The sequence below is a fragment of the Phycodurus eques genome, chromosome 13 (assembly GCF_024500275.1).
Source record: "Phycodurus eques isolate BA_2022a chromosome 13, UOR_Pequ_1.1, whole genome shotgun sequence".
Classification (NCBI taxonomy): domain Eukaryota; kingdom Metazoa; phylum Chordata; class Actinopteri; order Syngnathiformes; family Syngnathidae; genus Phycodurus; species Phycodurus eques.
The window spans coordinates 18857973-18885376 of NC_084537.1; the positions used below are offsets into that span (position 1 = coordinate 18857973).

The 27404-nt window shown below is 41.4% G+C and overlaps 1 protein-coding gene across 14 annotated transcripts in view; it reads left to right on the top strand.

Annotated features, from left to right (window-relative positions):
- LOC133411507 (receptor-type tyrosine-protein phosphatase F-like) overlaps window positions 1–27404 on the top strand; it is a 216458-nt gene that overhangs the window by 72402 nt on the left and 116652 nt on the right. For all 14 annotated transcript variants that reach the window (XM_061693983.1, XM_061693982.1, XM_061693986.1 and 11 more), the window contains exons 2-3: window positions 8275–8447; window positions 26828–26973. In XM_061693983.1, coding sequence (XP_061549967.1) covers window positions 8366–8447; window positions 26828–26973 — 228 coding nt within the window. In that variant the 5' untranslated portion in view covers window positions 8275–8365. The remainder of the gene's footprint in view (window positions 1–8274; window positions 8448–26827; window positions 26974–27404) is intronic.

The following is a 27404-nucleotide window of genomic DNA, read 5'->3' on the forward strand; positions in this document are numbered from 1 at the left end:
TGCCCTCAAAGGCTTTTCTCGCTTTCCAAAAAAATAAAAAATAAAAACAAACCTCGGGAGAATAACAACAAGACGCAAAGCCCCGCATTGTAAAATTCAAGTGTAAAATAGCCACGTTATTTTCTTTCACTTTTGCTGTAAGCGAAAAGTTGATGGTGCGTGTCTTTTATACGCCACTGCCGCGACAAGGCTCCGCGTTGAAATCCGAGCCAACAAAGGCTAACGTCCTGACCTATCGAGTTTTACGGCACGTCTGTTTACAAGCTGATTGCAACGGGGTTAATTGTTAACGCCTTACTGCCAAGAAGACAGCTGAAAGACCCTGCAGCGGAAGAGCGCACTTTGAGCTGACTCAGGGCGTACTGTCATTGTGTTTATTTCTATTGTGCAGCCAAGCGGCAGTTACAAGTACTAACTGGCGAGAGGAGCATTTACATTAAATGTATGGAAATACATTGCATGATTTGTAGTTTGACTGTTTTTTTAAGCATTGTTTCTATTTCTATTCTGCCAGGCGCAGTTTATCATGATTACCTGGCGAGAGGAGCCACTACAAAAATTATAGGACAGTACATTGCATTTGCATTTGATCAGGCGGGCACATAAACCCACCCAATATACTGTGATGACCCATAAGATGGAGACATTCAACAAGGGTGTGTATATTCAAGGGAGGGGCACGAGATGAAAGATTCAAAAAGAGTTGTTGGCTTCAAGGGGAGTGGTTGGCTGTTTGATAGGAAAACACTCAGTTTGTACAGTATGTGGAGAGTAAAGCGACATGACTGCTTCTTGTCTCCCCATCTTGTTATTTACCGCATCTCCACATGATAACCACCCTCTTGTGCGATAGACATAAACAAAATGACTAGAAATAATCCAGAGTAAAAAAAACAATAAACGTTGCACCCGGGAAAGTGAGGACTGTGTACATGGCCACATGATTCTGTGATCACTCTTCAGTTATTCATGAAAACCGCCACCTTGCACAATAGAAATAAACAGAAGAACAAGAAATAATATACAGCGTAAAATGAATAGAGTCCATGGCACGCCTGATCAAATGCAAATGCAATGTACTGTCATATAATTTTTGTAGTGGCTCCTGCCCATGCGTGATTGAGCATGCTATGAACTCTATTATTCTTTATATTCATTTATTTCTATTGTGCAAGGTGGCTGTTATCATGAATAGCAGGTGAGAGGACGGATTACAAAATCATGACACATTGCAGTAGACTTCTTTTTGGACTCTGTTAGTATTTCTAGTCGTTCTACAGGACTGTTGGTGTGAAGAGGTTAGCACCTCGTGCATGGTTCAGTGTGTGTACACCCAAACACAAAACTTAATCTTAACCTACAATCCAATGCAAGCCCTGCTGTAATAAATCACGCGAGTCAAGGTGTGTGTTCATGCAGGTGACGTAACCTGGCCCCATTAGCTACGTGAGAAATTCATGGTTACGACGCAGGGCGCACTTTCCGTGACGCACGAGGGGCGGGGATTGAATACGCCTAATCGAGTGGTGACGCGGCGGTAACTCGTTGCACAGTTGCAGGTTGCTTCACTCATATGATGCAATGTCAGTGTGGCATTTAGTCTGGATGAGTGAACATTTAACTAAACTCAAGCGTCTCCATAAAGCCCCACTGGATTTACACCTCTAGGGATGGGGGCTGGCGCAAATCAATTTGGGAATGAGAGGTGATAGGTATTATGCTGACCGTGTATTACATGGTGGAGATGATTACACACATTCAACTGGATTAATTGGAGGACGATTATTGGTGGTCACAAGTGAAAATGGCTTGCACTGCAAAGGGCTGGTAATGAATCAAGAGGCAGGCTTCAATGTAAAACACATTCATCAATGAAAAAAGCTAAGGTCCCGTTCAGAGTAAAGAGAGTCAAATATTGACAACCTGAGGCATAATGCGCTATTGTACAAACTGGAATACAAGCAGCCTCAGTATGAGAATGCCATTCAACTGTATACAAATTACAGTGCATTTTCCAATGGAATTGAACCTCGACGACCACTCTAAGAGCAAACATTCTTAATTTAATTGCTGTAAAGAACTAGTGTCTTTGTTGTCAATACAATGCTTTAAAAAAAACTGCCCTCGCAACCCCTTTGTCATGGCAAATCTTCAAAATGATCAAACTTTGACAGCATGCTCTGACACATTAGATGGCAAAGATTGAAATAAATCAATAAATAATAAGCAAACTATGTGTCTTTGCTCATCTATTTATGCCAGCGATGTATAATGACAGGCAATTAGTTTCTCCCAAGAGAGCCCAGATTTTACACTCAGTAAGTAAATTGAGATGAGCCGATCCATCATTATTTCAGTACATTTTCTTTTTGCCAGCTTTTTGTTCGGTGCTCTGCTGTCAGATTTTTCAATGTAAAATACAGTATGTGCCTTGGCTCAATAAATGTTGGGTAATGTCTGAAATGCTTCGGATTGTGACTCATTTGGATTGATTCCCTTGGAGCCCTAATATTCACTCAAAATTGATGCTTTAAACAAAAATGGCCAACTTCCTGTACGGTTTCATGCATGGGTCCTTAAGACTTTTTCGTGCGTCTTGTTAGGAGAGACATATCCTCCGAATGTCGTACCACTCAGTGGAACCACTGTGTCCGTGGATGATTTTTTTTTTGTCTGACTTTCCAAGTTCGGCACCCTTAAAACTGCAAAAAAAAAAAAAAAAAAAAGAGCTTTTTTGGGCATGTTGAGGCCCCCCAACCCCTTTTGAAGGGCCTATTCATCGGAATTGATTGGTTCCAAAAGCGCTAAGAAGCGAAGCAGTCTTGGAGTACACCACTTGGGTGCTGTTGATTCAGCCTCAACCAGTTTTCTGTCTAAAACAGCCAACCTAACAACCGGTACATATTTAACTAAAGAAATTGCACTCAGAAGAATATTTTCCAACAGCAGATGTGCACGCGTACATCAACGGCAAATACGCCCCAGCGAGCAAAAATGGCCCAAGGCATCGCCACTTGATGCTTTGCTTGAGGACAGATGGCACCGTAAAATGACTAAGCAGGCAGGCACAGAAGGCAAAGACACCAGCCCCCCAGTCACACACAGACACCAGCTCCAACGTCCAACCAGCCCCCCCCCCCCATCCCCCTTGGCGGTAAGCCTCTTTGCCACCAGTAAAAGAAAAACGGTGTGAAGGCATGCGAGCGTAGGCAGGGGGCGACCATAGAGCACGGCCGATCAATAATTGTTCAGCCTGAGCTCAACCAGCATACTGGGGGGGGGGGGGGGGGGGGTAGTTTTCGAGGTTACAAATGGCGCGCAACTTGGACCTCCCATACAATCTCAATGTAAATGTGGCGATTTTTTTTTTTCTAGTGCCACGGACCGGTTTCACATCAACTGTCACTCCGTATAGCGAAGGGGCGCATCCGCTTCCCACTCATTTGAAACACTTCCCTTTGTCCTCCACCATTGTCCATTTTGAGACTTCCTCTGTCTCATTGTAGCCTATCTAATTACATCCCTAAACCTCTTAGTCTTCTGTCTGTTGCGCTGTTTACTTATATAGCACATATGTCATGCTAGCTGCAGGACTCACCAGACTCCTAAAAACGTCTTCTTAAATGACTCTGGAGGCTGTGGATGAGTCCCGGATACAGGCGGTCTGTCAATATGGTTCATTCTGGCGTCGATGAGCATCCTGTACCGATGTTAAAACCGCACCACAGCCTGGTAGTTTCCTGTTTGAAGCAAGCACGGCGTGTAACTAAATCGGTTAATAAATAAAGAATATAACATCGCTCTAGGAATTTGTCTCATTGAAGATGAAGAGCATCTGCCCGACGCTGGCATCTGCTGCGGAAGATATCCGCCGTCAACCGCCAAAGGTTTGGAAGTGGTGGCGGCGAGCCAACTCTATCAGCCGCGCTGCACGCGAAGCGCACATGAAAACCGGGGTCAAAGATAATTTGTCAGGCAACAAACTTGACGCGAGCTACATTCGCCTTTTTTTTTTTTTTTTTGTGGAGGGTCGACTCAGGGCATTAGCTGAATTTGGGTGTGAAAATATGTTTTTATTTTGATTGCAGAACTTGGTGAGCCACTTCTTTGGCATCCTTTGGGGGTGTATTAGCAATGGCGCTTCCCATCGTTTTATCTGCCCTTGAAGATCCATCCATCCATTTCCCATCGTGCTTGTCTTTATTCGGTTCGGGTTGTGGGTGAGCTGGAGCTGGAGCTGGAGCTGGAGCTGGAGCCGGAGCCTATCCCTTCTGACTTTGGGCAACAGGCAGGGTACATCCTGGACCGGACTTGCTTACCGCGAGTCCGCCGCGCAGCCCTGACCTTGAAGATAAATTAATTATAAATGTGTTGCATCAGGGTTCATTTTTAACACTTAATAGCTACATTTTCACTGAGCGGCAATGTTTTAGCTCACCACATTTTGGATCCTCCTTCAGTCTTACTCTTACTTTTTATTTTCTTCCTAATTGTTCGCTGTAACATGAAAGAACGCGCAGGGTTACTTGTTGACCAATCAACCGACAAGCAGTGTTTCGAGACCCCAAAAAGGGGTTCTGCAAAGTAAGTTTTTTTTGTTCGATCAACGACAATCAATTAAGTTTTCAGTCAATTGAGTACAGTGCTGTTGTTTTAATCCAGTGCCAAAGCCATTAATGTTAATTTTCTATTTGGTGTCAACTAGTTTGTCAGTATTGGATCTTAAGTTACATCCACAGTAGGGATGAAAAGGATAGATAATCTTTTGGGGGGCTTAAACGTACTCAAAAGTGAAACAAATTTTGCCTACCCCGAGTATAGTGGCGAAAATTCAAGAAGACTGATTTGCTATGCATGACGAAATGCTCCCAAGGAGTGTTGGAAAATATTATCACCCCCCAATAGTGCGTCTGATAAACACCAAATGAGGCACTTTTGTTCTTCCTGATGTGCTTATATTGGTTTTGTGTGTCCTATGCTGTGAAATATACAGGTTGTCTGTCATTTTGGTGTGAAGGTGCCATTTTTCTGAGATTTTGGCCATTACCAGATGTTATTGGGAATTCAACTGATCGCCACCACATTTGAACTTTGTGTACTCTGCCAGTGGTTCTCAAAGTTTTTACACCAAGTACCCCCCAAAAAATATTTACCCCTCCAAGTACCACCATAAGGGCTAACATTCAAATACAGTCAGCTGAGGTTTTACTCCTAAAAAGCACATTTGCCGTACTTAAGTGCAGTTCAGTTGTATTTAACTTTAAAATATGTACTGTACTTGAAAGGTAAAAAAGTATTGTAAATGAAAAAAAAAGTACTGTACTGGATTAAAGAAAATTTTAAATAAGCTGTCACATAGCTCTTAGCTTCCTTCTAATATGTTTAATTGTATTTCGTGTTTTAAATGTCAATTTTCATTTTTTTAAATTCTTTTCGCGTACCACTAGAGCGAGCCCGCGCATTACAAGTGGTACTCCTACCACACTTATGGAAACACTATACTCGACCGATGAGTGAGTTTACATTTTATTTTTTAATTACAACGAGTATATGTTTCAAATAATCACTTCTCAGTTGTTATTTGTCATTTAAGAGAAGTTAATCAAATGCCTGTCCCTGATAGAAACGCGATAAAATGCTTGCCCCACTAAACTGTAGAACTCTGTGGCAACAAGGCTAACGGCTCAGGTGAGGCTCCAAGTTTCAGGTGACTCACTACATTCCTTTGAGTCATTCCACTCAATTGCGTTTTCACCGAAGAAGAAACAACAAATCTCCACAATCTTGGGCTTTTGTTTTTCTCCCCCCCTCGATTCACCCGCAGGGCTGTCAGAAAAGATGTCCCGCAAAAATTTTGAAACAACCTCGTGAGTAACACGCTGCTCAACACCTCCAGATGAGAATGGAGCATTCCCCCCCCCCCGACACCAACTGCAAACACTGGAGGCTTTGTCTCACTGACACGCAAACATATCTATCTGAATTGAATAGACTTAAGTTGAGTGAGTGTTTAAAAAAAAGAATAAAAAATTAAAAAATGCCGCATACTTTAAGATTCATTGTCGCGAAGCCCTTCAAGACACAACTTTTCAAAAAACTTTGCTTTTTTTTTTTTTACCCTAAAGGTCCTCTGGAGATACTGCTCTAATTCCACGAACAGACAAGATTTCTATCCGTACCATATTGTGGCTCTGCGTTATAGCGTTACAATTCCTCATCAAAGATGCCCCACGGGTGAGAGGATAAGAAATTTTGTTAGTACAATTTATGGGCATGCACAGTTACTTTGTTTGTAATAGCATTAGGCAGAAACTGCAGGCTATAAGGGGGAGAAAGTTAAGGTCATATATCTTGATCTTATTATTTCCTACAATAAATCTAATTCCTAAAAAGACAAAAAGAATCCCCGCGTGCTTTGGAACAGACATCTGTTCTTCTCGTACATTTCCTCCGACTGTTTTAACACCAATCCTCTCGCCTTTATGGCTTGCTTAATTGTGCTTCATTTGTGGCACACTTGCTGCTTGCAGTGTTGGTCCCCCGGGGGGGGGCAGCAGTGTGGGTGGTGTCGGGCTTTAGCTATGCATGCATGTTGCCATTCATTGACATCACGGCACTTTGGTTAATTTAAATCCATCTGGGGCAGCAATCGTCCTAACGGAGAGCGTCAACGTCGACGGCGTTCCTCGGGGGAGGGCATCTGGGTTTTAAAAAACAGCCCTTCTGCGACCATCTTCCTTTTTGTTGTTTTACATTCTTCCCATCAATTAGAACACTGTAGGACATTTGTTGTCCCGACTGCTCCGGTGTTGCCGGTTTTACTCGCTTTGCTTTTACTGTCGCCTACCTCGGGCAGGAATTAGTTTTTGGGTGCTTTGTAGCGTTGGAGCAGAATACTGATTTTGAGATTTCCACAATTTAATCAACCCGACCGCCAGGGGGCGAACGCATGGTTAAGTCTTCATTAAGCTACCTAAATAACACGCGAGCGAGCGCACCCTGCAGCCGGAGCATCAAGTCACTCGGTGGACTGATGAGAGCGAATCATGTCGAGGAGAAAGTGCAGCAAAGATTGGAGATGAGGAGAAAGTACTTTGAAATGGTTCAACATCCATTGTCTGGACTTGTTTCAGATTCAGAGCAAGATGATAACATACCGTTTTTATTAAGCTAGCCCTTGGCAAATTTTGAATTCTTGGGTAGTTAAAAAAATATCTATCATTTATTCTAAAATGATAATCCATTTATTTGAAAGGTTCATGTTGCACTGACAACTGTTTACATATTGTTTGTTGAAAAGTAGCACAGTAAAAATACAGATGTTTTCCCTAACATGATGAATAATTGTGATTAATAATCATGATTAGCATTTTGGCCATAATCGATGCGTCATTGATCCCACAGGAAACTCTTGCCGGAATATTGAGATCGGGATATTGTTTTCTGTTGTGATACAATAACTCAGGTAGATATAAGTAGGTAGATAGTTAAATGATCCCGTTCAAAACTGTGGCCACAATACTGAGAGTTTGTTTTTGTTTTCTGTTATGATATGGTATATTTAGTAGGTAGCTAGGGAGATACATTCTTAAGTGAGCCCATGGGAAATTATGTCCAGAATATTGAAATTGTGATCTCTTTTTCTCTTATTATACAGTTTCACCGTTAGGTACCTAGGGAACTCTGATATTGTGACACAATTTTTTTTCTCTGTATGATACACTATTTTTATTCGGTAAACACAAATTTAAATAATCATGTAAATCTGACCTGAATATTGACATTATAATATTGTTTTTTTGTATGATCCGGTATGTTTAGTAGTTAGGTAGGATGGTAATTTAGGCCACAATATTGATACCACAGTATCTTTCCCGCATGATACGGTATCTTAGGTAGGTCATTTGATCTGCCTACCTACCTACTATACCGTCTTACTATATACTACTATTGATCCCGAAGGAAATTATGGAATATTGCTATAGCATTTTCTTCTATATCTTCTCAAGTCAAACCCTTTCAATGTAGTGAAACACATTTGTTTCTGTTTTACTTCCAGAAACCCTCAAATGTTTTTAGCCAAATGTAAAACATACCGATAGTTTAATATCAAATGCCAGTTCTTCCATTTAAAATGAGGTAGCAGTAGCGCCTGTTTAGCAAAAACATAGAAGTTCATTTTTCTTCGAGATAAAATGTCTGTAATGGTTTAATTGCATTGTTGTAAACATATTAATTTGCTATAATTAATTGTGCTCGTTTTTGCTCTTGCAGGTTTTAGCCTTTGATCGTGTCAGAGCGGGACGCGTCTAAGCAAGGGGACGACGACCGAGGGCGGGAGCAGCAGCAGTGCCAAGTTTGAGACATGGCGTCCCACCCGCATAGAGGGGTGTGTCTCATCCTGCCCCTGCTCCTCAGCTGCGCCGTGATCTCCTCTGTGGCAGACAGTAAGTCGCTTTGTTCGATACTGTCGCCGTATACTACTGAGCGGCCATATCAGAAATGCATACACTGCAAAGTTCTTTTCTCCGTTATATTGTCATCTTGGATCAATATTGAGGCTCCACTGTGTTATAATATAGAGCCATCTGTGTCTCTCCTCCATCTGCTGTCACTGTGAATGACAGCCCGGGCTGGAATAATGGGATGTAGCACTGTTGCCGCACCTTTGGGTGGTGGGGGGCTTGAGAGGCTCTGCATCGACCAAGACAAGGTCGGGGATGGAATTAATTCAACACGTGACCTCACCAATTGTGCTGTCAGAGCGTCGCTGTAATTCAATTATACATGCACACACAAACGCGCAAGCACCTACACACACCTGAACCATGACAACTGGCCCTTTCTTTCATGAACTCTGTGTGCATTGTCGTTGTCGTTTCTTGGTGGGATGCCTATTTACACTAGTCAGTACACTTTATACTTCCTTTTGATTTATTGATTTGTTTTCTTTTATTCATGTAGTTTTATATTTTTGTCTTTAAAATGTTTAGTTATTTGTGTATTGTTATTAGTCGTTTTATTTTTAGTAATATACATTCTGTATTATTATTGTTTCATATTTGTTGTATTTATTTTTAGTCCTGGTTTAGTATTTGTCATTTTATTTTGTTCATGCTCATTGATTTTTGTTTATTAATGTACTTATTTATTAGTTTATTTTTACTAATTGTTTAATCATTTACTGTATTAATTTCTGTATTGATGCATTTGTATATATTTTAGTTTAATGTGTTGATAAAATTCTTATTTGTTGTTTATTTTATTCATTTTTTTATTTTCTATTAATTATTTGGTCATGATTTATTTTTACAATTATGTTTATATATTTGTATTAATTCATTTGTATTTATTAGTTTAATTATTTTTATGTATTAGTTTATTTTTATCTTATGATCATAACACAAGCCTTTTATATGTTTTATTTAAAAAAAAAAAAATATATATATATATATATATATATATATTATTTTTTTTGTTTGCTTATTGCACGCATTTGAAACCTTCACAGGTTGTGGTATTGCGTAATCATTGATTCGATCACGAGAGCAATATTGCCCTTGTCTCTCATTTTATAGATAAAGCAGCACAGGCGCACAAAAATGAATAAGTGATATGGGCGCACAAGAAAGAATTCCCACTGAGAAGAAGATAAAACCCAAAAGGAACCCATTGAAGGCCGCCTCTGGTCTGAGGTTAAGCTACGCTTGTATTTTAGTGTGCATGCACGCAGTGGGAAAAAAAGGGAGCAGCAGACCTGTTATTACCGCCAGCACAGAGCAGACGTGGAATTAAAATAAGACCGTTGGGGGGCAAAAATAACACCTACCACTAATAGCTGGGTTGTGTAAATGTGGTGCCTGTAATTTCTCTGCAACTCAAGTTATGTGAACTTGATTGTCCCGGTTTTGGATTTCCTGTGTCATAGTGCAGACGGCAGACAGATATTATGGGAAAGGGTGCATGACAGGTTTATGATTACACTGCTTCAGTCTGTCTCTTTCCAAGATTCTTAAAGAAATCTTAAAAAGAAAACCACAGTCATGGTCTGTCTCTTGTGATACAAAGTGATCGAGTTCAGGGGCTCAAAAACAGCAGAAAACAACAAAACAACAATTTTGGCGCCACCCACATCCTAGAGTGTGGCCTTAAAGGGATCCCGACCAGTTTGGATTCATACTTACTTTATCAATTGTTAGAAGGGATGTGATCATCTGTGCTGAAATTAGTCCAGTTTGATTTTCAATGGCAAAGCCCAGTCTTCGCCGCAGTGCCACCACAAATTCTCATGCTTGGCAATTAAACAATATCTGTATGTCTCGTATTTCCCCGCTGAACATGAAAGCTATCCAGTAATTCCACTAGAAGAAATAATTTTTTGGGACCATTTTGTGGTCAAGATGAGCATTTCTTGAGCAGAATTCTGAAATTTCCGTGTTTCTTCCCTAATTTTGCCCACACCTCACGATGAAAACTCCCAACTCTCGCACTTAAGCGTTGCCCATCAGTCTCATATAAACGGTTCAAATTCGGTGGCAATCGGTTATGTTCCCAAAATCGAAGTTGGTACAGGTCCGACCCTGGAAATGGCCAAAATCTCAGAAAAACGTCACCCTCAAACAGAAATGGCCAACTAACTGTGCATATGGATTTCTGTATGTCCTGTCATGATGAACATGACAGATTTCGCAACTGAGCAGATGTCCAGTTTCCCCACAAAATTATCACTGGCAAACTGTCATGATTAGTTAGCCACTGTGATTCTCACCCCTAACTGGGAGCTTACAGTCCATCCTGACTTAAGGCAATTTTAGCCAATTCGACAACCAAAAATAGTCACTATTGGAAAAGAGACATCAAATACTGTAGTATTTTCATAAATTGATATGGAAATGATATTCAGGACATGCTTCTAAAAGTCTTGAAATTTGATTTTAGGCCTTGATTATCCTTAAACTTGAGACATAAAATCTCCCTGGTGAATCATGAGTAGACGTACAAAATAGTCTCAAATAACAGTCATGCCCGAAAAGAAATAGGAAATCAGCCATTTTGGTTTAAAGTGGCCACTTGTGGACATTTTGGCCTTTTCCAGGGATCCGTCAAAATCAAACTTGGTCGAAAAGATTTTGCCCAATTGTTACAGAATTTGGACTATCCGTGCTTGACAGACAGATGGTGGGCCTAAAATGTGAGGAATTTGAGTTTTCATCATAGCGTGTGGTTGGAGCATGGCGTCAAAGACACAGGAAGTCTCTCATTTTGGTTTGAAATGGCCATTTTAGGGTTAGTGTGGAAACAATTGTTAAGAAGCATCCACCTGATTTTTTTTTTTTCTTTTTCACTTCAGAAAAAGCTTACTTTGCAACACAAAAAGTTTGGAAGGCATGTCTGTCATGACAAGATACACAAAATAGTCTCAAAAACCCATGCCCGAATACACACTGGAAGTTTGCTATTTTGGTTTAAAACGGCCATTTTAGGGTCATTGTGGGCCATTTCTAGGGGTCTTGAATGTGTCCAAGAGATTTTGTTTGATTGTTACTAGATTTGAACCACGTATACAATACTGATGGGGGAATCCTAAATTGCGACAAATTGTAGTTTTTGTCATTGTGTGTATGGTGAGAATGTCATGTCACCTCCTAAAAATTGATGAGTAAAAGTCAGTGTTTGATTTTGTTCTGTAGAGACAAGGTATATTTTGGTAGTTGGTCCTGCAATCACTGTAAAAAAATGTATTCTAGTATGTCAAAATATGATCACACAATGACTTAGAATACTGGGATATAGAGCGGAGCCCATATTGCACACTTGTAGTGGTAATATTTAATGAAGGGTCTTATAATTCTTCATAAAAACTGCAAAATTCCCCTGTGCACTGTGCATACTCCTGAGTTTTGAGATTTCCCAAAAGTCAGTGACCTGACACCCAGTTTGCGTGTGGGCAGGGACCAAAAAAAAGCAAACTAGATAGAAATGTGCAAGAAATGTTTGTGTGTGGATGTGGCCAAGAATAGTCTTAGCTCCTAGGATGTTTTGTCGGTTCCTTCGCTTGGCCAGAGGTGCTCTGAAGCAGCTGGCTTCGAAACGAGTGGCATGCGAAGGGTCCTCCGTGACGGAGTCGAGTGGCCGCAACATGCAAAAGTACGTGTGTCGTCTTTAAATGCCCCTTCATTTTGCTCCGCCGCACAATTAAAGCTCCGTCGTGATTCGCCAGCACAAATAAGTCCAGTGGCGGGCGGCACTATCAGCTCGGTGACATTGTTCGTCTTGTTGTCATTGAGTACACACAAGGCAGTGTTATTACAGTGAGTGCTGATCGCAGACATCCCCATCGATTCTCCCCTGGGAGCGAAGCCTAATCAAGCAGGGGGGCTCTTCACCAACCCTACTTGTACACAATAGGCCTCGGGCCCCACAAGGTCGGCCTCAAAGTCACACATGGCCGGCTTCTCGGCAAGACCTATCTTTGCGCAGCGCTGCCGTTGTGAGTTATTTCGCCGGCGTTAATAAGCTTTTGATGTATGTGTCGCCTCAGCGTGCCTCACGTTATAATCTAGGCGAGCTTTTCATGCGAGGACGACCACAAAGGCCACCTTGGGGTACACGCCCGAGGATTACAATGCCACCCTAATCAACTTAGTGCCTTTAAAGTGACTTTATATATCGAAACATATGTTTCCACCTATAGAATTATTGCATGTTGTCGTCTCCGAAGACAGCTTTATTCTACTTATTCGTCATACATGCAAATAAGAAGTCACCCAAAAACGGCTGAAAAGCATTCCTCGGTTTCATTTTAAAATTACGCCCTGGATGCCAGTTTCATCCAGCAGCATGAAATTCGGTTGGCATGTCCCTATCACAAGTAGACCCGCTAAAGAGTCTCAGGAACCCATGCTGGAAACCATGGTTTGAAGTGGTATTTTTAGAAACCTCTTGGGCCATATCCTAGGCTTCCCTTAAAAAAAAAAAAAGTAACTTAATATAGAGATTTTCACTATCAAATTTGAGCGAAAAAAAATCTCAAGAACCCATACCTGAAAAGATAGGCCAAGTCAGCCATGTCCGTCAAAGACAGCCCCGTCCTCGAGGTTTTGTCCAATTTTTACCTAAATTGAAGCACGTATACGAGACACATGAGTGATGCTAAATTGAGAAAGGAACATGCAATTCAAATCAATGACAGAAAGGTTTTAGGGCTTCCCATAAAACACCCCACTGAAGTAGGGCTGTCACAATCGAATCTTTAGAATAGATTCTCTGATTGATTATTGATCAAATAATCGAATAATAATCCCCCCCCTCCCCTCCCCCATTACTAAAAAATAGTAAATAAATACAACAACAAAAAAATACTAACATGCACTTTATTTTTCTTTATGAGAGATGGACTTCATTCCTTAAATTGCATATATTGGTATTGTGTGTATGGTATAAACTTGGTGTACATAATTTGAGACAGCAAAATGCTCAATGTGAAATGGTTAGCAATCGCGATTAGCATTAGCGCGCTAGCGATTACTATTTTAGGTCAAAAAACATTAACTACCATGCAGCTCACCCATACTTATCATGTTATATGTACATTACACATCTAATAGTGTGTTAAAAATCACTTAGAGACGCTTTGTCTTTTTTTGGCCAAGTTTATTATTGGCCCGACACTGCGTCCGTTCTACAATAGATGTCCGTGTGAAACATGGGTTCCGGCAGCACAAATGTGTTTCCGGGGCGGAAACGTTGTTGACTTAGCCAAATTATTCGCTATATATATATAATTTCCCCCAGCCCTACACTGAAGTCAGTTTCTCTTAGCAACAAACATGAAATTTGAACACCATGTCTATCACGAGTAGGCCCACAAAAAAGGCACAAGAATCCATGGCTGAAAAAACACAGAAAGCCATGTTGGTTTGACTTAGCCATTTTAGGGATATTTTGGGCTATTTCCAGCGGTCCTTCAAAAACCAACTTGTTGTAGAGATTTTGTGTTATAGCTACCATATTAGAACCGCGTACAGTGGATATGGACCGAGCCCGAATGCGAATAGCGAACGAAAATCTGTGAATAATGGCTGCCCTCTTATTATTGTCATGAAAAGCAAAAAATTTAAGATGTCAAAATTAATGGGAGCGTGTGTCCAAAAAAACACGAATAACAGGAGATAGGTTACCCCCCCCCCCCCCCCAAATACATATATCTGCGAATAGGTGACTTTATGAATGCTGAATGGCTAATGAATATTTTACATTGAAAGCCAGATAATTTACAGTTTGATTACTAATTTAGCTAGCTTTGACCCATGCACATCAGCCAGACTCTGCGAAAAGTGTGCTCACACAATGCTCAGAGATGGTCGACACTTGGCTTATTAAATCAAAGGAAACGGCGAACTGCGTTTTTGAACGTGTGTGTTAAGGAGGACTGTTCTGGCGGTGAATGAATAACCGTATTATAAACACTAACCTATCATTGATGTTTTAATTTGTTGCATATCTGCACGCTTTAAACATTAAAAGCTGGGGAAGACAATCTTATAACCTTGAAATGTATAAATCTACTCATAGCAATAGTGAGTTACTGGTTGCAACTAGAAGTATTAAATACTACTATAAATAACAATTTCCCAACCAAAACACCAGCTCCCCACACGGTGCCATGTAAAACAAGCTTTTAGATTAAATTGGCAATCTTGAAAAGCTCTTACAATGCGGTGATGTAATGAACGTGCCAAAGTGGTCTGTGGACTGGGGGGGGGGGGCACCAGACGGGCAGCTGGGCGGCTGGAAATTGGATTGTTTCGTTTTTCTTTTTTAACGGTCCATATGGTCACCCGGTTTAAAATCAAACGGGGGACAGAGAAATTGATTATCTTTTAATTAAAGGTAACCATATCCACCTTGGAGAGCCACTTGGAGAGAGTAATGCAGTTAGCGCACAGCTGCGGTCCCTGGGCTGCCGGAGTTGGACTACAGGGACCCCGGTGGCAGGAAACTGATCCGGAAAAAGCAATACACTCGATTTGTAGAATAATCGCGTCACCAAAATAAAGGAAATGGAGTTGTTTTCATCAGCCAAAGTGCAGCACTGTCACAAAGTGGCGGATAGACGGGGTCTGCGGAGGTTAATGATGTGAGATTAATAGTTTAATTAGGGAGCTCGATAGCGGGGCTCGAGGCAGTCACCCAAAACCTTCCGCTGTGTCCCAGATTCATCAGTGCAGCACAACGAGGAAGGCATTTCAATTTGTGTTCATAAAAAATAGCTTTATTGACAGTTGACACTTAGCCACCTCCGGATGTCGTTTGGAATCTTTCGCACTCAAGCGAAGGCTTGGCTTTCAAGCGGAAAGTCCTCAGCTGAGGCTAACGTGAAGTCATAAATTTATGGGTATCTTGCTTCACACCTGTATAATGTTTGATCTGACAAGCACGGAAGCATCTGAACTCCATCCTGGAGCGACTGAAATTAGAAGCCACAACCTCAGAACAGCTAACCAATAACTCACCGTATTGCCCATTGTTTTTCATTTCCAGTGACACGGCAATCCTTGCTCCGTATCCAATGAATCTAACATAATGCAGAAATGAGCCTTTGACGTGGTTAAATCGTTAGAATCACAAAAGGCAAAGCCGGGAAAGCCTGAATGTCTTCCCGTCTCGTATTACTACAGTAAGGTAATTTATGTGAAGCTACCGGGGAGTTGAATGACCTAAGACTAAATGGGTGGTGTGGTCAAAATGACAAGAACAATGGTCGGTCACCGAGGGAGGGCTAATCCAGGGGAGGCAAATTAATTAGGTGAGTGGGGTTACAAGTGGGGCTTAGGGTAGGACTGCACAGTGATGGATGATGAGCTCAACCTCCCGCCCCCAAAATGGGATGCCTGAAGAAGTTGGGACGCCTTCTTGCCAGCTGAGCCCCTCTGCCTCTTGGGATGATTTAATACACTTAACATTTAGCCCGCATTGATCTATTAATTGTAGTGAAGGTGACCACGGAACCCCGACCAGCTGCATTAACAAAGCTCCCTCCGTCCAATACTAGTATCCACTTAGCAGACTAGCTCAGATTTCCATCACAATGGTACCACATGTACTCAAAATGGTTTCCCCTTTAAATTTTGATTTGCATGCAAGCATTCCTTATATGCAAAACCCATATTAATATTGTGTTGTGTACACAATTTGTGCCTGACATCACAGCAATCGATATGTTGGCGTGTACCATTTTCTTCAATACGTTAGCGGCAAACAAAACTGGCACCAGAAGCATTATGGAACAATCTTGTCTTATCAAAGCTGTCACATTATGTCACAAGTATACATTCATAATTTGTGTCTGAATGATGTGTGAATGCAACAATGGCTTCCGGACACTTTCAAGTGCTTTATGTTCCTCCACAAATCTCCCAATGTCATCAAAGCATAGCAATGATTGTATTGATACAGTCACATTCAATTTAGCGTCAATCGTACTTTGAAAGACAGTTCTTCCACAAATGGAGATGCTCGTTAAAAATGTTGTTTATTATCCAAGGGTTTCGTGCTTGGATTATTAAAAACAAAGTATCTGCACTGTCCTGAGGGTGTTGTGAGTCTCTCCACGTCTTCAAAAGGAAGCATACAATAGAAGGACAGTTCTGGCGGCAAATACACATTGAAAACAACTTTTTTTTTTTTTTTGGGGGGGGGGGTTGTCAGCTCTTGGTTTATTGAAACAAAGTTTCTGTGGTTGTCTTGAGTGTGCTGAGTTGTCTTGACCCAGCTTAAAAAAAGGCAATACGCATTTGGTGGACAATTCTGGTGGTGAATGGAGAGTCTCGTCAAAAACATTGCGCTTGTTATCCAAGGTCATGAATTAAAACAACATATCAGTGATTGTCCTGAGGGTAGTACTGTGAGTCATGGACTACTTCTGAAGGAAAAGCAGTACGCTAGTGAAGAAGGATTATGGCGTCGAATGGAGATGCTCGTAGAAAACATTAAAGGGGAACTAAACCCAAAATATGTTTTTGCAAAAATACATAGTTTGTGCCAGCACAAATCAAAACACTGTACTCTGACTAATATTACAATCATGGAATAAGAAATAAATGGAATAATTCATCTACGTACGGGGCAGCGCCACACTGGGCGAAAACGTCAGCAGCCGCAGACTGTAAGTGACGTCAAACCGACAGTAGCTTGTTGCCTTGTTCCACATTTGGTTTGTTAAAAATGGATCGGTCAGAAATGCAACTGTCAGACTGTCAGCCTCAATGTGTGCCGATTCATTTTTGCCGATTAAACTGCTTTTGAAAATTGGTCAGGTGACTGTCACGAGTCTACCCTGGCGACAAACTGACGCTTTATTGTACAATTTTATTGTTATTTTTTTGCATAATTAATTAGCTTTTGAACATGATTTTGGGATGGTGGTGTACTGATGATATTTGTGGCAACTGCATATGATGGCGTTATAAATTGCGGTCAGACCAGCCTCCAGTCAAAAAGTCGAAGTCAAGCCAGCTGCCAAAGCGATTGTTCCTAGTATACTTTACAGTAACACGCCGCCAACCCGCTACGAGTGCTAACTTCAAAATAAAAGCCTAACAAGGCATTCATGTCCATTGTACTATTTGTTAAGCTTTTATTTTGAAGTTAGCCTTGTCATTTACTTTCAGTCAAGGTTGTGTGTTTAACGAGAAAGTATCTTGAATTGTCATGAGGGTACTGTGAGTCTTGGCCATTCTTCAAAAAGCAGGTGTGCATTTGAAGGACAATTATGGAGATACCCAGTGGAAATTTTTTTTATTTATTGTCCCAAGATTGTCTGCATTTTGTTTATTAGAAGCAATTATCTGCGATTATATTGAGCATACTGTGGGTCCTGGCCCATCTTCAAAAAGCAACTACGCATTTCAAGATCAATTATAGCGTCGAATGGAGATACTAAGCGGAAATATTACGTTTAGTATGGAAGGTTGTTGGTACTTGGTTTAACAAAACAAGGTATGATGATGTGCAACAGCTGACTGTCTGTCTGCTGAAGATTTGCCACGTGAGTTGACAAATCACCAAGGGTGGGGTGAGTCATGTTCTCCTAAATGTAGGTTGGACACACGTTTATGTGAATTCTAAAGGTAAAATCAAACTAATGGTGTTGTCCCAGGGACACCCACACCATTGCTATTAAAAAGTAAAATACTTTTTGTGTTTTTGTACTTTTTGTAAAACATTTGTATTGTAAATGGCCACTCTAGGCCCCCTCCTGGCAGTCGTTACCTTATCGTGGTGGAGGGGTTTGTGTGTCCCAGGAGCTAAGTTGTCTGGGGCTTCACGCCCCTGGTAGAGTCACCCATGGCAAACAGGTCCTAGGTGAGGGACCAGACAAAGCACGGGTCCAAAAACCCCTATGAAGAAAGAAACAAATGGATCTAGGTTTCCCTCGCCCAGACGGGGGTCACCGGGGACCCCCTCTGGAGCCAGGCCTGGAGCTGGGGCTCGAAGGCGAGCGCCTGGTGGCCGGGCCTGCACTCAGTGGGCCGGGCCGGGCACGGCCCGAAAGGGTAACGTGGGTCCCCCTTCCCATGGGCTCACCACCTGTTGGAGGGGCCATAGGGGTCGGGTGCAGTGCGAGCTGGGCGGTGGCCGAAGGCAGGGACCTTGGCGATCCGATCCCCAGCTAGACAAGCTGGCTCTAGGGACGTGGAATGTCACCTCTCTGGCAGGAAAGGAGCCCGAGCTGGTGTGTTAGGTCGAGAAGTTCCGACTAGATATAGTCGGACTCGCCTCCACACATAGCTTGGGCTCTCGTACCAGTCCTCCCGAGAGGGGTTGGACTCTCTTCCACTCCGGAGTTGCCCACGGTGAGAGGCGCCGAGCAGGTGTGGGTATACTTATTGCCCCCCGGCTCGGCGCCTGTACGTTGGGTTTACCCCGGTGGACGAGAGGGTAGCCTCCCTCCGCCTTCGGGTGGGGGGGACAGGTCCTGACTGTTGTTTGTGCCTATACACCAAACAGCAGTTCAGAGTACCCACCCTTTTTTGAGTCCTTGGAGGGGGTGCTGGAGAGCGCTCCCGCTGGGGACTGCACCGTTCTGCTGGGGAGCTTCAATGCTCACGTGGGCAATGAGAGTGAGACGTGGAAGGGAGTGATTGGGAGGAACCCCCCCCCCCCCCCCCCCCCCGATCAGAACCTGATCAGTATTCTGTTATTGGACGCTGGAGAGACTACGTCTTTCGGCTGGCCTGGGAACGCCTCAGTATCCCCCCTTAAGAGCTCAATGAAGTGCCCCCGCAACCCAACTTCGGATAAGCGGTAGAGAATGGATGGATGGCCACTCCAGGCGTCGGGTTGGTCCTGAAATCACAGCCCTTGTTTTTCTTCTCCGTTACATGGTGCTTATTAGGCCATCGAAAGAGGGGGAGAGTATGTGTATGTTTAGCAATGTCTCCCTAAGTCATAGTCGAGCTGGAGAAAATGAAAGCCATTACATAACGGCGACTCACAGTGGGAAGAGAGGAGGGAAGGATAATTGCACTTAGAATTCTTGTTCTCTCGCTGCTGTCTTGAATAATTCACCGAAAGCTGTGAGGCCTGATAGAAAGCCCTCACCCTACCCTATTGCCAACCCCCAACCCCTTGCCTATTCATGGTACGCTGGGGTACTGAAAGTTTGATGTTTTTCTCTTTGCTTCTTGCCGCTATGGGTTTAGAGTGTTTGGACTGCATCTCAGCAGCAATGTCGCTTGTCGAGTTTCACTTTGGTGAAACGGCAGTCTCCGCCTCGCACGGCACGACATGGAAAAGAAAATTGTTATTGCTGTGTCATGAATCAAATCGTTGCGTGGGAAGAAGGGGGCAATGAGAGGGAAATATTCGGGGTGGGCATTTGACCACATTTCCTTGATCACCTATGGGTAAAATTACCATTTGATTGCAAGGCCCTCTTGAAATATGTTCATGATTAAGGTGTGGCTCCCCAAAACTGGGTCAGTCGCAACCACTGGTAATTCTTTTTTATAATTTAGCCCCAAAGCCAGTTTCACTCAGCGTTTAACTCGTAGAACATGGGTTGGCTTCACCAAAAACACCGGTTTCTGACCAAATAGCGGAGAAAAAGAGCAACCATTTCAGGGTAATTTTGCCATTTCCATGGGTCCATCAAAAACGACCGTCCTAGAGCTTTTGTGCCATACCTACCAAAGTTGAAGCAGATGAACTCCACAGATGGGTTATGCTAAATTGTGAGAAATTTTTTTTTTTTACATTTTTTCCCCCCATAGCGTGTGGGCGAAGCATGCCAAGGAATGTGAAACTGTAATAGGTCATAGACATTTCCATTTTTATGTGCAAAACACAAATGGAGACATAATGTTTATTGGCTTAAACAGCCTGAAGTGCCTCAATCTCATTGAGGTAAATAACTAACAAGGGCAAGGTGGCTTTATTTTGAATTAATTGTGAACATGTTGCTCGCTAATGGCCTGCAAAAAAAAAGGCCTAAATGGTAGTGTTCCATTAAACCCAGCCACTCTTATGGCATCAGACATGTTCCCGCTAAGTGTCGCCTTGTGAAAATGATAACCTGCTAATTTATTATTAATAAGACGAATGGTTTTCACTCTGCCGCGTGCAAATCGATCCCTGATACTCTACACTGCAGAGGAGGCTCTCAAGCAGGGCAGGTTTGGGAATATGCTGATTGTCAGCCCCCCCAAAAAAAAAAAAACGCATAGAAAAGCTCATTAGCTGCTGTTATTTTGTCAGACTGGTAAAATACCATACCTTGTCTTTTACAACTATGGACAAAATACTTTTTCACACAATAGAACTCATTTGCTGGCCTATTTTTCCCCTCCAAGATGATTTTACTATGCTTTGTCTGGCAACCGCAGCTGAATGAATAGCAATTAACACTTGCAGGAAGTCCGCGAAAGTTTTAAATACCCACTGTGCTGTTTTTTTTTTTGTTTGTTTGTCTTTTTTCCAAGTATTCTAATATTAGCTATAAAAATGAGGTCCATGAGAATCCCCCATAACCCAATGATAATAACACAATGACTGTATGTATTAATGATCAATGTCAACGTTACAAATAATAATCTTATCAGACGATGACTGATATCACGATCAGATGCTTGTGCTGCTGTAATAACCGATCTGTGGAGCGCCCAATCACTGCAGTAAGAGTGACTGAAACAGTTTGGAACGTAAAGATCGGTGAAGTCCCGTGATCTAAACCCCCCAACCGGGCAAGGAAAAACTCCAAACCCCATTCTGGGAGAAAAGAAGAAACCTTGAGAAGGGACCACAGATGGAGGGACCGCCCCTTCCAGGATGGCCAGGCTGCAATGGATGTCAAGTGGGCAACATTTATCACATAGTTTGGTGCTTTACCATGTTAGCTGAAATGGCATGAAAGTCAATTTAAAGAGATTAGATGAAGCGTCACAAGTAGATTCCTTCAGGAAAGAGGTAGTTCCTCATGACCTGGGCCGGTCGGTCGATGCAGAATCGCCACTCAGCTCCCTCTCCAAGCAGGAAAGGAGTGAAGAGAAGCGGCGGTAAAACAGGCCAATGTGTACTTTAACTAAATGCCAAAGTGTAATAATAAATCTGAAGTCGAGATATAAACATTTCTACTGCGGTCACAGCTGTACTGTAGAACCTGCGGACTTCTTTTTGGCTCTCGACGTCACCAAAAGACCAGAGTGTTGCGGACGAAGCTTTAGGGACGGAACACACTACGTCAGTCAGCAAGATAGCAGGGTGCTAAACCATGTAATATTTTATAACTAACAAAACCTTAAAATCACATCTCAAGTGGACCGGGAGCCAATCCATGTTGGCCAGTATGGGAGCAATATGATCAAACTTGGACGAGGCTGAAAATTTTGAACCACCTAAACTAGACAAATGGGTAATGCTAAATTTTGATTGCGTATGAACGTATAGTGTTCTTCACTGCAACCCTCCTCTAGAAGCGAGGTAGAGTCCTACCAGGAACTGATGCCGTACCACATCCGCGACAGATTGGGGAAAGCTGAAAATCAAATTACTGATTGAAATCCCAACCACCCACATGCGCTATAACGACCTATAGAGCGAAAGATGGTGCAATTTAAAGAAAGAAGCGTTAAGCCACGGCAGAGCGTAGAAAAACATGCTATGATTGATTTGTAAAGGAGCAGATGGCTGCATGAATGGTGACAAAAAAATGGCCCAACTTAAAAAAGAAGCATGAGCCACGTGCGGCGACGAAAATAAATGCTGACTGAGTTACGAAATTCTGCTCCATTGTGACTCTTTTAATAAATACATCTACTCCTGTCTTTTGATCTTATAGGGTCACAGCTCTGATTATGACAAAGACAACCCTCCGTTATTTTATCTGACTTCAAAGCAATATCGACATAACCCGAACCTCGAAATTCTGTCGACTCGCACGCCACGCGAGCTTGACAGTTAAGGCGAACGCCACCTCGAAGCAGAGCATGTGCTAAAAGGCACGCCGCTTCAAGAAAGGAGGTTGGAACGTTCTTTAGAAAAAGCCTTGCAAGAAGGAGAGTGAGTGTGCACCTCGGATGAGGGGGAGGATTTGCATAGGTAGGCTTATGTGTTCTTCACCTCATCCTCGCCTTTGTTTTCATGTGACAACTGCCTGACAGCCAGGAAAATGGGGACACAGGGTGTGGAAAAAGGGTTTAAGAAAAGAAGTGACAAAACCAAAACAGTTTGATAACCTCAGGCGATGACGCAGGAACACCTTGTCCAAAATGGATACTGTGAAACGCTATACCATAACTCACTGAGAATGAAGCTATATACAAATTAATAGCGTTATTTGTATAAATTAGAGAAGCGTTGGTATCCTTGTGTTCTTAATTATTAAAGTGATCAAAATTTCAAATTCCAAATTTGTAAAAATGCCCAAAAACTAGGTAAAGTAATTGTCTTCATTAATGCTGGTGCACCATAGGGTCGCTGTCCAATGGAAAGCATGTCTTGAAATGTATTTTTAAAATGTTTTTTTTCCCTTAAAAACTATAACAACAAAACCAAAAAAATAGTTAAAAAATACATAAATTGTGAAAAATAGTGACAAAAGAAAAATCCATATTGTTCTCCAATCAAAAGCATTTTTTGGAATGAAAAGCAGCATTCAGATGTTCTTAATTCTGATAAGTGTAAAAACAATTCTTCACCACATAAATAATTAACAAAAATAACACAATATTTCATTAGAACTTTAATAAAATTGACATTTTGATTTTTTTAAGTGTCATAATGAAATTATCAAACTAACTTTTACTTTGTAACTTCAGCTTTCTTAACGAGGACGAATTTAAAAAGACAATGAAGCACTGTATGAATAAAAATCTTTACAAAATAATGAATACGATATAAAAATATTAAGTAACATTTAGACATTCTTAACGGTCAAACAAATATATAAAAAAAAAGACAACTGCTATTTAAATTTAAAAAAATCAATATACTATATACTGTATGTATGTAATGTGTTTGTGTGTGTGTGTATATATATATATATATATATATATATATATATAGATAGATAGATAGATAGATAGATGTAGATAAAATTAAAACATGTTTAAAAATAATTTAAACCCCCCAAAATTAATAAAAACTTGAAATAGAAAAAAAACTAAATAAAAACATACAATATAAAGTTGCATTACTTTCGCTAAATTATACTGCAAATTGAATTGATACGACAGCACAAAGTTTTTGGGTTTTTTTCCTATGTGCCTAAGTGACTTGGAAGTTTGTTTTGAAAAGCACCTGCAATCCTTCACGTTGTCATAACTGGAACGCGTGTGTTTACAACAACACTGAACTCACGCTGTCCCGTTTACCTTCACTGACACGCCACGCCCGACGCGATCGCGTGCTGATGCGACAGCGGACACACCTCAGGTTTATTTTCCACCACAATAACTGGAGCCTGGCTTTCGACCAGCACCACACGAGTATACTTGCGACTGCCTCTTCTCTTCAGCTCGCGTTACAGCTCTACAGTCACGAGTGAGGTGGGTGGGGGAACACCTAAACCGCCGAGGCGAGGACACACACGCACACACAGACAATGTCTGTCCGCAGAGGAGACGCCAGCATTCCCTCCCTGAGAATCCACTGGGGAAACTCCAACAGTGGCTTCCACCACTTTGTTCAATAACCACAATTGGCGAGGAAGCGAATGGCTAATTAGTAAGACTGGATTGATACACTGTGTTTCCTCAACTTGTGGCAGTGAAGAGCCCCCAATTTATCATGAGGTTCCACTTGAATAAATAAATATCACACCTCAAATAAATGCCCCCTTGAGAAATAACTATGACTGGTACCATCCCATGAAAGATGCCGTTGCCACAGCACCCACTGCCTGCTTAGCTGACAAACTTTTGGTATTGAATATGTTTATATATAATTGTTTGTATCAATTGTTACTCCTCATACTGTTCCATAGTAATAGTCCAACAAATGAAAAATCTGATTTAAATTATTTGAAAACTATCTATTGAACCGGTAAGAGAATACGCTGGCATGTTTTGACTGACGTGCTTTAGCTGCTGCATTTCTGTACAGAAAAGTTGTTGTTTTTTTCTTCCCCAATTTAAATTGGCTTACTTTAACGAGGATCCCTTGCTATACCACAGGTAGAATCCCGTCCAGGTCCATTTGGGCCGGTCGGTACCATAAATCCTCGCGGATCGGACCAAACTGCCGCCTTTCCAGCTAGCCTGCTGTTACTTAGCCGGTGGCTACCTAGCTGCTCAAGCTTCATGCTGTGTGGGATCAATTTTCTCTCTTTTAAGTCTGCTGCCGCGCAAAAAAACACAACTCGTCAGAGGCGACGACATGAATATTACAAGTTTTTCGCTTTAAAGCCCGTGCGGATAATCCACCGTAAACGGGGAATGTCACTTTGTGCATATTGCAACAAGGTGTTTTTTTTTTTTTTTTTTTTTTTTTTTACATATACTTAAAGGGAGTGTGTGTAATATAAATGCGAGGTTAGCCAGCGTGTCTCTGAATTAAACATTGCCGTCCCCCACAACACTCTCCTTTGAATTAACAGTAAGACACTCAAGTGTGGTGTTTTGTTATGCCACGCACAGTAATCTGACACACACACACACACACACACCAGCAATCCCTATTGTTCCTCAACTCGGTTGACATTTGGCTGATATTTTGGTCCAGCTTGTTGCACTGAAAATATTTAGAGTGCAAATTCGTATTTTTTTTTCCACCCTGGAGGCGCCTAGCCGCACTAATGATCGCAACCTGATAAGCTCTTATGCCCGAGCATGCATTGGTGCGTGCGAAGGGAGAACTGGGGGTAGCGCGGAGTTGTGAGTGGCTTCTGGCCCGACATCCTAAAGACCCGATTATCACCGTTCCTGGCTTCCAAAGTCGCCGCGGTAACATCTGTCTCGTGACACTTTCCGTTTAAAGTTAATGTGGGCGCTTTTCACTTTGTGGATCAGACGGCATTAAAACGGCCTTCAAATTAAGGATGCACAGGCCTTGCTGCCGCAACAAACATTTAGCACCACCCGGATCTTAGAAATCATAAGAGTTTGGGGGATAAGTAGAAGAGGAGTTGAGCCTTTTTCTTCTTCTCTTTAATCCGCTTAAGCCAAGCTTGCTAAATTTTGATAGCTAGACCCGATGACTTGGAAACAAACACTGTGCACAGCACAAGTGTCAGTGGATAATCCACAGCTCGCCTCGGTCATTCAGGAAATGTCAAAAGTGTGTCAACACTTATGTGCAGAGAGTTGTTACTGGGCCAACAAAAAAAAGACACAAAATTGCTTTAATGCTTATTTTTTAATTTGAAGAAAAACAACTGTAATCTGGAGATACCGTTTCATTAATGGGGTTTTTTTCATCCCATATTTCGTATATGATTTTTATTTTAAACTTAATTTCATATACATTTCTCAAAAATGTTTTAAAATGATATAAATATAGTCTTTTAATTTTGTAATACAGTGTATTTTACAATGTAATCATGATTAGTATTTATTTAGGTAGAAAATGCGGTTTTTATTGTATGATTGAATTTTTTAATTTGTATTAAATCAAATATGTTATTATGAAGGTTTCTGTTATAATTACAAAATGTATTTTAATGTTAAAGTATTTTATATTGTATTTTATGTATTTATGCTTTCTTTGCATTGAATTGCACAAATATTGTAAATATTGTATTATTGTTTGATAAGTTCTAGTATATAGTGTATTATTTAAATGAAATATTGTCCTGTTTATTTCTGCAAATTTTACATTTAATAATGAAAAATATGCTAAAATATAGTTTCACACTAAATTCGTATTATTATTATTATTATTGAATTAAAATTAAATTATTTATTTTTGCCACACACTATGTATTGTATTTTTCACGCTAATGTTTTAATTATTTAAATGTGAAAATATTTTTTATAGTTTGGAAAATATTTGTTATTTTGATTCTCATATTTTATTATTCGTTTATGATGAATTGCATTTTATTTATTCGTGATAATTCCTTTTTTACTGTTAAAGAATTTTATGTTTTAAATGACTTGTTTTCATTTTTCTAACTTTATATTTAGTATAAGTAGATATAAGTATATAGTAGAAATGTTTTTTCTTAAAATCAATGTTTTTCTGAAAATATGCCATTATTGTTTTGTGTGCCCTTGCCCAGAAATGTCTTTGCTGTTGCTGCTGCTTTTCATGTGTACCAAAATCTACATTTACCCTTGACCTTCTGTTATTAATGTTTTTATGGTCATTCACTGTCACCCGCTTTCAGACCTGCCGAGCTTCATCAAATCCCCTGAAGACCAGACGGGCATCTCGGGCGGCGTCGCGTCCTTTGTGTGCCAGGCCGCCGGTGAGCCCAAACCCAGAATCACCTGGATGAAGAAGGGCAAGAAAGTCAGCTCGCAGCGCTTTGAGGTGAGCACTCGCAATAGGTGACTCATTTGCACAAACGAGCGTAACGCGTCATCCGGCCTCCCCATTACCTATTGATCCTCAAACAAAGCATGAGTACTCGCCACCTTTTCTCCCTGCAAGACCAGACAAGCCCCCCCGCCCCCACCTTGACTTTAATCTTCTTCCTTCTCAATTTATAGAGGAGTCCAGTTGATCTTTGCGTATCCTCGCACCCGCATGGCTCGGCTACATCCTCTCCGCCCATGCATCGCTCTTGATGTGGTACTCGCTGCCACTTCTTTCAACACGTAGGAACTCAAAAGATACCTCACACTGCTTTCCCGACCATCTGTAACAGAAGATGGAGGAGGCGGCGGGGTTTGTTTTGGCGTTATGTGTCTTCTTTAGGTGTCACAGACGGCTACTCTTGCGATTTTGAAGCGTGCGTTCAC